The 15,722-nt window shown below is 34.5% G+C and overlaps 1 protein-coding gene across 1 annotated transcript in view; it reads left to right on the top strand.

Annotated features, from left to right (window-relative positions):
* Nucleotides 1-15,117, top strand: part of GABRA2 (gamma-aminobutyric acid type A receptor alpha2 subunit) — a 64,466-nt gene extending 49,349 nt beyond the window's left edge. The window contains exons 8-9 of the mRNA XM_008641407.2: nt 3,769-3,971; nt 8,010-15,117. Of these exons, the coding sequence (XP_008639629.1) occupies nt 3,769-3,971; nt 8,010-8,318 (512 nt within the window). The 3' untranslated portion in view covers nt 8,319-15,117. The remainder of the gene's footprint in view (nt 1-3,768; nt 3,972-8,009) is intronic.
* The last annotated feature ends 605 nt before the right edge of the window (nt 15,118-15,722 follow it).

Below are 15,722 nucleotides of genomic sequence, written 5' to 3'. Positions count from 1 at the left end.
ATGGTGCAATACTTTAATATCATGCTGCATCCAGAATTTTCAAGCTTTTGTTTACAGCTTTAACCAGTTGCTCTTGGAGTGATAAAATGAAGTAGTAATCTGTATCTTTGAAATGGTCAAAAGTCTTTTCTTTCTGCTGTTATTTGTATTTATGAATCTATTTGGGTTTTGGATCAGGTTGGGATATCTAATTACCAAAACAAATTTGCACTTGCTCTTAAAAAAAAGTAGAACAATGAAATTACTTTCCTAAATTAAAAATAAAGTAATTTATCAATCCTTTTGTGATATGTTCTTCAACCATTATGTGTAACTTTGCAAACTTCTGTGATAAAATGATAAAATAGTGGGACGAGTAGCCTGAAATTATAAGAAATAGAGCACATTTTAAACCTTTTGTACAAATTATTTGCTAGGATGCAGTGCCTCTTTATTACAGAAATGTCCTTTGGTAACTCATTAATTAGGCCTTTCACTTTCAAAGAAGGTATCTACATTCTAGCACAAAAAGGCTAGGATATGTTTAGTTGACTAACATCTCTTCAAATTAGAAAAATCAGACAATACACAAAAGGTGAAATTAGGGTCCAAAAATTTGTCCCTGTCAAGGAGTTGCCTGACTTTTGCACACAAATGTGGGCATAAAGTAGTCATCATAACAGATTTTAACTTTAATATATATGTGCTAGCTCCTCCAATTTCCACCCTATGCTTTTAGTTAGACATTTCTAGTTTTTCAGGTTACCTCTTCCACTGTTATAAGCATAACAGAGCTGGTGTTTTCCAGAGAGGTGAGTTTAGTGCCAGTGAAAAGTGTTGAATTTGCAGCTCTGGAGATGGATTTTCTCTCTCTAGTAAGCAAATGCCATTTCAAAAGCAGCACCATAAAAAAAAATTCCCAGGCAATCAAATAGCTCCAGTCTTGGCTTGAATGGATAAACCTGTAGTGACAGAAGATATTTAGCTTTATAGCCATGCACTGCTGAGTACAAACCTTGTAAGGATGTTTACTGTCAAGTAAAAAATGCTTGGTCTGCTTTGGAGAAAGGAAATGTCAACGGTTTATTTTTTGGATCTTTTTTCAAAGACAAATTGATGCTCATGGTCCCTTACAAAATAATACCTGACCATCTCTTCTGGCATCAATTCAGTTGCCACATCTGCTGGGTGCTGGGCTATAGAAGATGGTTCTTGATCTGTATGTAAACTGTGGTTTTTTCCTATATCATAGTGAGATATCATGCAGTTTTTACATAGACTTTTAAATATTTTTTTGACTACTTCATTATAGGGGTGAAAATCTACTCACTGTTTTTTATACAAATTTTAGTTCACTAGTGCTATGAATTAGATAAGCAATGAGGAATGCTTTTGATCTGGTCTTTTAAGTTAAATCTTTGTGAAATAAATGAGGTTTTTTTTACAAGTTGACCATGTTCTTCCACATTAATAATTTTTCAGTCCTCTCAGGTTTAGCAGTGGCAAGGAGGCAGGTTATTTCCATTCAGTCCTTTTTCATAAAGAAGACTTGATAATACTGATTTTTTCAAATTAACTATAATGTGCAAAATCATCTGTCTTTTCTCTGCAGAATAATAGCAATATAAAAGGTCTAGAGAATCCTAAACTGACAAGTATTACAGATTAAATTTTCTGTCCAATTTTTTCCCATTCAGTTCAGCTTAAATAACTGTGGTGGCTTGAACATCACTGAATTTATAGAGTGAAGGAATAAATGGAATAAATAAATAAATGGAAGCATGTTGACAGTGTGCTGCTTGATTAGCATTTGGGTCACAAAGTGGTGTAACTTGCCGATCTTTTTAGAGAAACTGGCAAGTGGTAGCAAGATGCAAGATATAAATTCACAGTGTTTTAACTGATACTAGGAAAGGTCAGCAGTAAATCTTACATCAGATTTCTGAAGAAGTCAATAGGGTTTCTAGAAGATTAATTAATTCTATAAAGTGGGACTTAAACAGAGTGGTACCTTAGCAACTGTATATATTTACATGTGGATAAGGTCACCTTATATCTGAGAAACATTCACTTTACTGATACTTCTGTATAATTATAATGATTTATCCGCAGCTCAGGACCAGTGTTAAAATTTACATGTGATAATTTTAAATGTAAGATAGGCTGTCTTTTCTCTGAGCTGCTGAAAATAATTAAGCTGTATGTTGTGTAAGTGTTAGGAGAGACTAGGTTCTTTACAAAATATATTTTGTCTACACATTTTCATCTGGTACAGTTGATAGCTGCTTCCTTTTCATTGTATAGTCTAGTAGATTCCATCAGTGTCATGGCTGATTCCAGGCCAAATCCACTTCTTTAATTTATGGAGGCTGAGAAACAGCAATTAGAGATTTATGTTTGCTGAGGCGTCTTGATACTGTGTGACTCAGCAGGATGCTTCCGTGCCTTGTTTTCCCTGCTGCACAGACCTTTGGAAGCACTGAGGCTGAGTCCATATAGCTTTGCTTTGTCACCCTTTTTAGCGCCTTCAGAGATGGAGATTCTTTACTGGAGGGATGAAAATTTGTGAAGCCTGAGGAGGTCTCAGTAGATGTAATTGCTGCCTCTCTTCCCTTTCACACAGTGGTTAAAATTGCTTCTCTTGTAGCAGAAGGAAAATCAGAGCTATGTCAATCCCCCAGAACCCAGGTGACAGATTGCTGACATCAGATCTGGCTTAGGGAAAGTGACTTTACTTTCTCTTGGGAAGCCTCCTACAAGAATTTTATGAGTGTGTATTTGTTGAAGCTGTGATGTGCTGTTACTAATATTTCTGCCATGGCATCTCCTTTGCCTGTCATAGTGAAGTGTAGGTTTGCTGATCTGTGCGAGGTATATCACTTTGTGTCACTTTTAATTCTGGAGATGTACTTAATGGTGTGCCACAAAGGGAATAGTTTAGTTTGTCTAAGTGTGATTCAGCCTGAGGTGGGAGAACTGATTTACTTAAGGAATGGAGACTGTGTTTATGGCTGTGGGTTTCTGCTTGCTAAATCTGATTCAGAAAAATGTTCTTCTCTTCCTTTCCTCCCATGTATATTCTTTCTGGATTCTTTTGGGAGGCTTTTTTTTTTTTTTTACTGGGTCCTCATTATGTAAAAAGTACTGCAAACTTCTTTTAGTAACTGCCACAGTGAATGAACAGTCTTCCTGGATCACCAGCTCTTGTTTTCTGACACATAATACAGTTATAATAATCTGTCATTTCAAATCAATGCTGTTCTAGAAAACAATCCACGTTACCTGAATGAAAACTTACCCTGTTTATGTCTTCAACTATTAGTTAGACAGCTACTGTAAAAAAAAAAAATTCTCATAACAAAAGTGTATTTGTGTGGTAATTTCAGTAAATATGGGTGCCAGACCTGCAGCCATTGCAAAGAAGCCAGCTACCAAACATTAACATATTAATCATTATCACTCTAATGTTGCTAAATATCATGAATCCATTAAGAATTGTTAATTTTGTTCCTTACCTGCCCTGATAGGTTAAAATAAATACATATTTTCTGTAAGTAAGATCATCAGCTCATTAAAAAAGGGAAGTTTAGACAAGAAATTGAACTGAAATTACTGCAAAGGAAAATCCAGATACAACCTTTAATATAATTGTAGCAATGTTTGTCACCAACTTAGATAAAAAAAAATTAATTGTTTCAAAATCATACCTTAATATTTTTTGGTTTATTTTTGCTAACATTCAAAATCCAAGTGAAATTGTTGATGTTCTGTTTTTGTGTCCCCTTGCAGGAGTAACAACTGTGTTGACAATGACAACACTAAGCATCAGTGCTCGAAATTCACTCCCCAAAGTAGCATATGCAACAGCTATGGATTGGTTTATTGCTGTTTGTTATGCATTTGTATTCTCTGCATTAATTGAATTTGCAACTGTAAATTATTTCACAAAACGAGGATGGGCCTGGGATGGAAAAAGTGTAGTGAATGATAAGGTAAGTCCTAAGGAAATAGTCCTATTTCTAGTCAATTTCCTAAACCAGCTCTAATATATTGTTTTGATATTTTGCAATATATAAAAAAATAAAAAGATGCTTTAAATCAAAAGAATGTAGATGTATTTTCTGTCCTGAACAGAAATATATCTACTCCTTTTGTAGCTAATCTTACTTGGTTTCACTAATCCAGATTTAGTTATCAAGAACTTTTTTTTTTTTGGGAACTGTCTTGTCTTGTTTTTTGACTCCTCAGATACAACTGTTTATCTGGTTATTCATGAAATTTAATCCAGATTATATTGGTTGATCACTTTTTAAATTTTTTTAAATTCAATTGAGATGGAAATAAGAAAAAAAACCCCAGAAATATATAATGTGTATTAATCTTCATGGTACATAAGGTTTAGGAAAACAAATTAATGTCCATATATGTAAGGACCATGAATAACAAAATCTAGAGCTTCTGAGCATTTCCAGTGTTCTGAATCCTATCCCTAATCATAGGTAAACATTAATTTTAAAACTAATTTAGATAGCAAATGTACAAAATTCTTCACCTGTGATGTATTGATGCTTTGAGTACACAGAAACACAGTCACACCTTAATTTTCTGGTCTTTATAGTGGTGTAGCCATGATAACATGAAGAAGTTTTAACCTGATAGAATTTCTCATTTCATGAAAAGAATGAACTGGTGATACACCTAAATTTGTGTATTTGCAGTTTAGAATTGGAATAACACAGAAAAAATATTAAAGCTCACTTGTTTTGACTGACTTAATATATTATATAATTTTGTCCTTTCCCAGTCCTTGATTTTACCAATGAAAACAGATTTCTTCTAACAAATACATAGATTTCTGTGATTCTTCTTAAAATTAGGATAGAATTTTATTTGCTTCCTAAATGATTATAGTAAATGTGAAGCAGGATTCATTAACTGATTTCTCATCATTTTGAATGCATAAAGAAGCAAAATGTTCAGTCAATAGTAAAGAAGAATTAGAGGAAATGTACATTCTTCATGATTCCCTGTAACTTCTGGAATGGCATGAACTATCCATAACTTCAGGATCTGTTACCTCCTGCTAGAGGGAGATACCAAATTACTGCAAGTTTATCATCATGTCATGAGTGAAGCTTTTCAGACTGGCACATTTGCCCTGGCATTGTAAGAATGTAGGGAGCCCTTACAAACTCTCTGATCATCCTTTGTTTATTCCTTTAAAGTTGTACAACAGTGTTGTCTCATGATCTTAGGAGTGGCAACTGTTTAACAGCTAGGCAGTATTCCTTCCCTAGGAGTGACAATATTATCCATTGTCCATTATCCATTACATTCTAAGATTTACATACCATTCACATGTCCAGTTCTCTACTTTCTTCAAACTGACTTAACAAAACCCTAAGCTTTTAACATAGTCATAGTTTCTCATACAAAAATATGGTTCAGCTTTATTATGCAGGTCTCATTAATGGTATTACAGATACCTTTTAAAAACGCTAATTGCGTCTGAAAGGAGGGACTTATAGATGAATTAAAGTGTTCCGCATAATTTGATTTGGTAATTTGCTCTTTTTTCTTGCTGAATGCATCTGTACACCTAAAGCCAGGCTTACTCTTCACCAGTTAGAATGAAATATGTTTCCTCAGTGACAGTCGTCTGTATTCACATTATATGCAAATTCTTGTCTAAGTGCTGTTGACATGGAATTTGTCTCACGGGAAAGCAGGTGCAGGAACAAGCTACATATTTGATCAACTGTTTTCCACACTCCAGTCAATAAGGAACAATGCTGAATTCCCAACTGATTCCCAGATTCTCTTTTTATGTGACACCATCTCCTAAGACAAGGCACCTAAGACAAGGCATTTTGGGCACAACATCTAACCATGAAGATCTTATCAAGATTTTTAGATGGCCCAGATAAATATCAAATTGGATGTAATTTAAAACCACAATTGCAAATGGAGTAGATGCCTCCCAGTGGAAGTAAAAAATTGAAATGCACGTGTATGAGAAATGTCACAAGAATTCTCTTACTTGTGTCACTTCCATTAGATTAAAAATCAAAACAAACCAATACAGCAGCTGATGATTTCTTATATGATCCAGAAGTTAACTATTTCTTCATCTGCTTAATTCTGTATTTCGTGGAAGAGATTGACTAAATCTATTTTTGCTTGTCTCTAAATTATATACATATATTTTAAATGACATAATATTATTGTATTGTATTTTATATATAAATAATATATGTTATATCTATTTAAATAATATATATTGCTTCCTGAGAAACTGCCTTCCATTCTTTCCTGTAGGTTATTAGAAATTCCTCAGTTTGAGATTGCTGCAAAGCACTGGATCAATTTATAGCATTATAGTTTTATTGCAGAGCTAGTCTGTGAACCTATGTAGAGGTCTAAAACCCCAAGCCTGAATTCACTCCCTAACATCCCTGTGTCCATGTGTACACATGGACTCTCCATTGAACTGCTCCTGGTTAAAGTTTAGCCCTTCGAAAGCGTACACAATCCTATAACAACACAGAATTGGTGGAGTTTGGACTTGATCTCTGGAGATCATCAAATTTATCTCCCCTAGTGCAAGCAGGGTCAGCTAGGGGTGGGTGCTCAGGGTCATTGTCAAGATATTTTTTTTAATATCTTTGAAGATGAAGGTTTCACAGCCTCTCTACATTACCTGTGCCAGTGCTAGGTCATGCTCACAGTAAAAGTTGGAAGGTTTTTTATATTTAAGTGGAATATTCTGTATTTCATTTTGTGCTCATTGCTTCTTGTTCTTCCACTAGATTTCACTGGGAAAAGTCTTATATCTTCTTTATTCTCTCCCATCAGATATTTATATACATTGATAAGATTCCCCCTGAGCCTTCTCTTTTCCAGGCTGAACAGTCCTAGCTCTCTTGGCCTTTTATATTTCAGATGCCTCAGGCTTTAAATCATCTCTGTGGTCCTTCACTAGACTAGTTTCATTACATCCATGTCTCTCTTGAACTTGGAAGCACAGAATTGGATCCAGCACTCCAGATGTGCCTCACCAGAGCTGAGTTGAGGGGAATGATCCCTTCCCTTGCTTGGCTGGGAACACTCTCTGTAATGCAGCCCAGGAGGCTGTTGGCCTTTGTTTCTGTGAGGGCTCATTGCTGGCTTGTGTTAACCTTGGTGGCCACCCAGACCCCCAGGCTTTTTCTACAAAGCTGCTTTCCAACCCATTAGCCTCAACCTGCAGTGATGCATAGCTTATTCCTCCCCAGGTGCAGGACTTAAATTGCCTTTTTCTGAGCATCATTAAATTATTTTAATTCCATCCCACTCTTCTTCTACAGTTTTTTAGGTTCTTATTCCTGTTTTCATCATTGTTATGCATTTTTTAAAACAATAATCTATGAATAACCCTAGAAATAGTTCTAGGGCTAAATCTCAACTCAGTTCTACAACTATCAGTCTGGAGTCCTTAATTCACTTGCAATCTCTTCCTGATCTTTCTGTATGTGTGTCTATGTATATATATGTGTAAACACATTTCTCCAGAGTCTCTAAAAAGTGTACACCCTTAACTGAAATTCATTTATTTATTAGTGGTATGTTATGACATGTCCAAATAATAGTGATGTTAGTTTTATGTGAGAAAGGTGGCCTAATTTTAATTTTACTACAATGACAGATAATTTTCACAGAAAACATTGTAAAGACCTTGCAATTCTATTGTAAGGAGATAGATGCAAAGCCACTACAGAAAGACCAACTCTTTTCCAGTTATGCTTACAATCACAGTAACAGAGACTTCTTCACATAACTTCGGTTGGGCATTTGATGGTGCAAGAGCAATCTTATGTCACCTCAACCTTCTTTTTGCATAGACTGGAAATGTCTTTCTTTATATCTGAATTTTTCAGTATGGTACAATTTTAATATGCTCACTTGTTTCTTTTACTTTTGAAATTATGTTTTACTAAGTCTATTCTGGCAAATATACATGAAATATTTAACTTCCTGCTGTCTTCCAATAGAAAAAAGAAAAAGCATCTGTCATTAAGAAAAACAATGCCTATGCAGTGGCTGTTGCCAACTATGCTCCAAATATTACCAAGGACTCAGTGCTACCAACCATCTCCAAGAGCGCTACAACTGCAGAACCCAACAAGGCAAAACCAGAAGCGAAGCCACAAGAAGCAAAGAAGACATTCAACAGTGTTAGCAAAATTGACAGAATGTCTAGAATAGTGTTTCCAGTCTTATTTGGTACTTTTAATTTAGTGTATTGGGCTACATATTTAAACAGGGAGCCTGTCTTACTTGGCTTTGCGCCATCAACCTAAAAGCTGACTTGCACTGAGGACTTCAAGCATCATTCTAATCAGATAGGTTGTTCGCTATGTACAGTCCGACTAATAACTGCTAATCTGTGAACCATTATGTACAGTGTGTATATAAATGTCTTGTCTGTGTGTCTCCAAAGGAGGGACACAGCGTTAATTCATGGGTCTGTAAACAGATAGCACCCATGGCAAATACAGCCAGCTCTTTAAAAGTTAAACCCAGGGGACTTCTGTTAAACTAGGATTCAAATATACAGAATTATATTCTCTCCGTACAATGAAATGAAGATGTGATCCTACATAATTATTTAGGAACAGTATTTTTTTAATTTAAAGTTAAAATATTTTTCTATAAAGGAACTAATTCTACTTTAGTGAAAGAAACTGTCATTTAAAAAAGCGATTTTTTTAAAAAGGTGTAATTGTTTCATACAATAGCAGTACCCATGTACATAACAGAGTACGGAGGTCGTGCAGTTCTGCTCTTCACAAACATTCTGGATACTAGTTAGATTGAAGAGGTAGTAAACACTACTATATGGCAAAAGCCACAAGTTTCTTGCTTTTGTCCTCTTTGAAGTTTTTAATAAATTAATCTAATTGATTTCAGGGAAAAGGGTTAATCAAGTTCAGTATCAACCAACTTCTGCTAGTGAGATACTTGTTCTTTTCACTGTTTTATTTATTTGATGTTACTAAGCTGGGTTGTCTGGTTCAGCAAAGCAGCATTTTATTTTTATTTTTGATTTTGTTCTTAATTGGATTATTTTCAGGCTTATAAAAGCACTCAGAAATCTTTCAGGGTTAAGTTTATCAGTAATATAATATACTTTTTTTCTTTGTTTAATGTTTTCCTAAAGCCTGCCATTAAAATATTTACCTGTATTTGTCCCAGGAAGCACTGTTTTCAAGAGAGACAAGAACCATGATTTAATTTCAGGAAATTGTCCATAAAATAAAAATTGCTGCTGCTTTTGTAAATTGCAACTTTACATTTCGCTGACATAACTTTACAACAACTTTGTATACTAGAAATGATTTTGCTAAGATTTGAATGTTATTTTTTTAATAAAAGGTCATGCATCATCAGTAGGCATCAACTGTATTTCATATACACAAATCTAACAAAATTGGATCTGCCATTGGCAATTTTATAAGAACATTTAATACTATCAGTAAAATTGTTTTTCATCTGAGCCTTTGCAAAGATTCTTTATGCCCCTAAAGGCCTGGTAAATCATAACATGAATAATAATTGTGTACTGTATTTAGATTTTAGTATACTTGGCCAATCAAAAATATTTTGATTCACACATACATTAGCAGTTATTAGTTGACCTTTAAAAAAGATACACCTTTATGATGATGTCTTCTAGTAGAGACATATGTAGTCGTATAGTGTCATTTATTGCAGTTTTGTACAGTAACTTGAGTATAGTGCATAAAATAGATATGTTCAAAGTTTAAAAAAAGTTGTACAAATATTTCTAAAATCAAATAAAAGAGTATCTTAAGACATGGAAATGTGCTAAAAACAACGAAGAGAAACACTGCTTTCTTTTGCTGTTTTATTTTCTTGCTTTTTCTTTGCTTTTGATGTGATTCTGTTTTGTACTTTGTGTGACAGTTTAGATGCCAAGGTCACAAATGCATATTATAAATAGAATTAATAGTTACGACAGAGTTGACATCAGTAAAATAAAGACATTTAGTAGGTTATAAAAGAAAGGGAGAAGCATGGGCAAGGTGTGTATCCCTTGAATTTCCTCTAATTAAACTGTCAGACTAAACCTTTCTCATCAACAGTAGCTTAAAAATGAGCACTTTACTCAGAACATTAAAATAAAAATATCCTTATTTTCATATATATTTATATGTAAATGTAGATCTTCCATGTAACATGGAGATGTGTGCAATAGTGTGATTATGAACAAAAGGCTAGAAGGCAAGCAATAAAAAAAAAGGTTTTTTCATGGTACAAGCATACATTTTTAAAATGTTTCATTTGTAAATTATAAATTTTCCCTTCAACATCACATTGTCCAGGTATGAATAAATATATAAATATGTACATATGTACAAATAATTGTAAATATTAGGACTGTAGAAAAATCCCTTCACTTTTAACTCTGTTTTTGGAAAAGGGCTCTGACTGTATAGTTTAATGGAAGCCCCTGCTAAAATGCTCTTGAACTTGAATAGCTCGATTATGTTTTCTGTGGCTGAGGTCTCCTTCCTGTGACCTAGTGAGAGTTCTTACCTTATGTTCACATCAGCAAGATCTAGGGACCCTCCAAACCTCACCAGACTGGGGTATGAGAAACAGAGGTTTGTTTTTCACCCTTGGCTACATCCCAGGTACTCAAACCCTTCACAGTGCTGAAACTGTTGTGTATTTCTCCATGCACGACACTGTATAGTCAGAACTCTTCCCATGCCAAATATGAGTGTGCTCAGTTATGTCAAATTACCTGATAAGGAAGGGTTTTGCATCCTTATCCAAGAATGGACCTCCTCAAAGGTTTTTAACAATAAAGTCTTCTCCAACAAGGCTTGTCTGGAAAATAACATCTGAGTAACTCAGAGCTGCATGCAAAAAGCATATCTTCAGTTTGCACAAGAAGCCCGATGCTGTCTCTTGTTAGTCAGCTCTGCTGCTACCACTTTTATTGGGTACAACCATTTTTTCACTCACTGACCCTTTTCTCTACACTTGCTTGAGTTGGTAGAAAAAAAAGGTGTTTCTCACATGCTAAAGTTACATTTATTGCCCACTTACATAGAAAAGTAGGCATACTATATAAACTCATTTAAAAAAAACCATTTAAAATATTTACATGCAGTTATTGTGGGCATCAGCAAGGCTTTTAAATGGGCATGCACCAGAAAATTTATTTAGTTGTTCTACATTAAAGCAAACTCCTTCTAGGGAAGAAGGAGTATGCTTTACTGTTTCACTGCTGAAACATTTACAGTGGCCCAACTGAGTACACATAAGTTGCAAATTTGTAGGACTTCCAACTGGATAAATGAATATAAATGTAAATATTTACGTGAATGGGAGCCTCGTGCAAAGGCTACCAGAACACAAGAGTTAGGCCTCATTTTCATTTAGAATGAATCCGTGTCGTTTCATTTAGTATAGAATCTGTGTCTGGGATTTTAAAGCTAATGTCACAAATTTACGTGCCAAATAGCTAGAGGTTTCATATAATTTGAGTAAAACTTGCAGGTCTTAAAAAAGTGGGGAGAATGAGTGAGAAAATGCAAGTCACTTCTCTATCAAAGACTTGCACATGGAATCTGCCAGTGAATTTTTTGGTTGACATATTAATCTAATTTACTTCTCCCATTATTCTTGGGTCAGCGTGTCATATTTTATGGCTTAAGAAATTATTAAAATAAATACAAAGATAAAACATTGTGGTAAAGTTAGATTGGAATTACAGTAATTCTAAATTAAGTTTATGAAATAGGCTTCCAGTGTAGTACTGGGGCACATACTTCTGGATGCATGTGTCAGTTAATTTAACAGTAATTTATAAATCGGCGTGAAAACTAGAGATCAGCACAGTTTATCAGCCAGAGTTGTCTGCTGGAGATGTTGTGGCAGAAGAGTGGCTTTGAAACTTCTCAGTTATGCTGTGGCCAATTAAATTACCTTCACCTGCCATATCTGGGCTAATTCAACTTGTTAAATGCTGCATTGTTGAGCATCTTTTAAAAAAATATTATGGTAGGTGTTCTGAGATACGAGCTTTAGTTTGGGAGACTACTCATACCACTGAACATTATTCTAAATTAAGGAGCCAATTTGCCCATATAGTCACAGGAAAGAGCATCTAGACACCAAACAGGAGCCTTACTGAATCACCTTCTCTTCCCAGTGATTACAGATAACATACAGGGTAGTGAGACTTTTCAAAAGTGACCAAAATCTGCCTGCACGAAATCAACCAGAAGCAGCAGGGAGGAGGTAGGGGTGTATGGGGGAGGAAAAGAGAAAAGAGAACACACAAATGGCTTTGTTACCATGGCAGTGGAATGTGAGATAACTGAGGAAGAAGTCACTGAGGGAGGTAATGTGTATTTTTGTTTCAGCTTCAGTTCTGAGCCTTCATTGCCACATTTGAGTTGTGGGACAGTAACTTCTAGAGCACATAAACTGGAAATACTTGTATAATTCTGCTGAACTTGGGGGACATGAGTTGTGCCTTTGAAAGTACTGACAGCTTTGAGAAAAGACCATGCAATGCTGTGTGTCTCCTGCTGTTTGGGACATCTTGGGTGGAGGGAGAAAAGAAGCTTCAGAAATTAAGTAGAATTTTGTTAATTCTACACTTCGTTTTCTTAAGAAGCGTGGCTTTCACTTAAGCACAGAGAGTCAGCATTCCTCCTCCATACCTCTCATTCCTATTGTGAAAGCTTTGTAGTGCACAAGTTTTGCCTTGGCCTTCACAAAATAGATGAAGTCTATGCTGCTGAATGTTTCCATTTCTAACAAATTTGCATGAAACATTATTTGAATGTGGATAAGAAGCTATCATCATCTATGCCCGATTATGTGTAGACACATAATGCTAAAATTTATAAAGCCATGCAATGAGTTTAGAAGTAGAGGAAGAAAACATTTTAAAATAAACCCAGTAATTTAAATAGCTTCATTTAAAAAACACAGAATATGATAATTGTACAAATGTCTAAACATATCTAAATAGAGTGTGGTATAATTTCATGTCACATGTAAAGTTTTTGTCTTAAACACATTAAAATGCCAAAATACTTAGGTGAAATTATGTGAAAGTCAGTTCACACTTCAGCCTTGAGTAAAGGCAATTGTCCTTTATAAAGCAGTGATAGGATTCCTTCCATCTTCTCCCAGCAACAGTGAAGCTCCTGCTAGAAAGCTCTTAGTGTGCAAAACAACTTCAAGTTACGTCCCTTTAATATCTCAATTTTTCTTTTTTCTTTTTTCTTTTTAGTCAAGGAAACTTCCTCCACCTCATTTCTCTAGATGACCCAAACTCCCTAACAAATAGGACTTTTAATTATTTTCTAAATCCAATTATTAATTACAGCCATCTGAGTATCAGTGAGGAACTTCAGGTCTTTAGTAGTAGAAGTTAGAGGCTCAAAACTTTGTTTCAATATACGGCTTTTGTTAATCACATAAAATGTTTTTTTTTTTCCTCTACTTTAAACCACTTAATTTTCTAGATTCAGATCTTTCTCAGTGAATCTTTTAACTCATGTTTTTGGAGTCTGTGATTATATCTTACTGGAAAAAGGACAAACTTTGAAGGCTTGACATCTCTGATGGAGATCAGGGCAAAATTTGCACTGAATTTAAAATAAAACTTGTCCACATCCTCATCATATTTATCAATGAAGTAGGTAAGGACTTTTACAGAAGAGGAGTACACCTAACAGTACACGTGGGCTCTCCTTTGGATATGGGTTGTCAGTTCTTTAATCCATGAAAATAAGCCCTTAAAAGAAGTGTCAACCATACTGAAATATAGGAGTTTATGTCTGGTTTATTCTTGGTATTTATTAATGCGCTTTAAGAATATTGTGAAAGTGCTGTAAGTTAGGATGAGGTGATAACACTAACAAAAATGAATTTGGAGGATATTTTAAAATATGCAAGATGATGTATACTCTTCCTCTAGTTGTAGTTGGAGTCTACATAAATATATATGATTATATTTTTATTGTTGGATAATTTAAAACTTCTATTTTGCTTTCAAATTTTAATTCTTTACATAACGTTGTGAATACTTCACTTGATAAGGTGTTCTGGAGTGTTTCCTTACGCATTCAAGGTTTTTAATGACTGCAATGACTGCTTTCATTCATCTGATATTAAAAGAGGTGAGCTTCAACGGGTTGAAGAGTTATATTTTTTTTCCAATACTTCATCCATCAAACTATGCCATTGAGGATGGATGGAAATAGTGAATGGAACAAGATATTACTTTGATCAACTGCTTTTGATATTCTTTATTAGATGTTCATTTTGGCTGACTTTATCAGTTTATAGGCTACTGTAGCTTAGCAATAGCACGGAATGCAATGCAGTATTTTACATCTATTAGAATACATATGCACCGTATCTATAAACTGTTAAACAATCAGTTCCTAAACTGCACCCCTTCACCCTCTCCCCTCCAAATAGTCACTTTATTAAGAAACAATTGAAGGCACTTTAATTTTAATGGAAGTGATTACACTAAATGTTGTTATATTTGATTGAAAAAAATAGTAAAAATGAAGTGGGCTGTGAGTCATACATGGTTTGCGATTTCTCAGCTGGGCTGGAGTCAGAAAACATTTATGCATTGTATGACAAATCTACTTTAGTGAGTCACTTAGATGTGAAAGTGTATAGGACTTGGAAAACATGCACTCCCAGTATATTAAAAAGAAATAAGGAAATGGGAAGAATGAAACCAATCATTTTAAAATTAAACACCAATCAGATATGCACAGTAAGAAACTGCATGATAAATGTAAGTATACTTAACCTTGAACATCAATGTAATAAAATCTGCTGGGTGACAGTTTACTTATTTAGTAGGCTTCATAGTTATAAATAATTAAAGAGGATGATAATATTCTGTAATTTGTGACCTTGTTTTAACTGGGAAAATTGTTACTTTTCTAAAATGTAAAAGAAATAACTGGATTTATGTTTGAATGTGTCACTGCTTGCTGTTGAAGAATATTTATTAACCACATGCAAAATATTGCTTAACATTATCTTTTTGTACTTCTTATTAAAGTTAATTTAAATATAGCACATTTTGTATTTTTGTTTTTAATGCTTTGACAGCACAAATATTTAATTCCCTTCATGTCTTTTCTCTTAGGACTTGTGTGTGGGTTTTTCATTTTCTTGTTTTCAGACAACCCATTACAGCCTCTATGAAGGTGCTTTTTTATTAAAGACAGTATTTCCCACAGGAAACAAACAATACATTGGAAAGGAAATATTCTTCAGCTTGGTGAGAGTTTAACAGGTTTCCTATTTATATAATGAGAATACACTCATGTATTCATATTACAAATGACAATGTTTCATGTTTTCTGAAGGTTATAAAACATATTGCCGCTGGGTATACACTAGCCACCAGATGATGTGGAGCATAAGAAACCTCCTACCAGACAGCTTAACTCATCAGAGGGAGTATATAGGGTGACAAAGCTTACTTAGAAACAAACAAATGACTATACTGCTAGTAAGGTGTGGGTTTGGGTTTGGTTTTTTGTTTTAAAATGAGTGTTCTGAGTCCAAGTCTTTCAGTGGAAAAGCTATAAATTTTTCTGGGATGGCCATTTCTTTTCCTGTAAAGTCGCATCTTCTCACAACACATCAATGTTCATCTTGGATGATGAAGAACA

Source organism: Corvus brachyrhynchos, unplaced genomic scaffold (assembly GCF_000691975.1).
Source record: "Corvus brachyrhynchos isolate BGI_N302 unplaced genomic scaffold, ASM69197v1 scaffold17, whole genome shotgun sequence".
NCBI classification, from domain to species: domain Eukaryota; kingdom Metazoa; phylum Chordata; class Aves; order Passeriformes; family Corvidae; genus Corvus; species Corvus brachyrhynchos.
The sequence above is the reverse complement of the archived record's forward strand: the minus strand, read 5'-3'. Positions and strand labels throughout refer to the sequence as shown.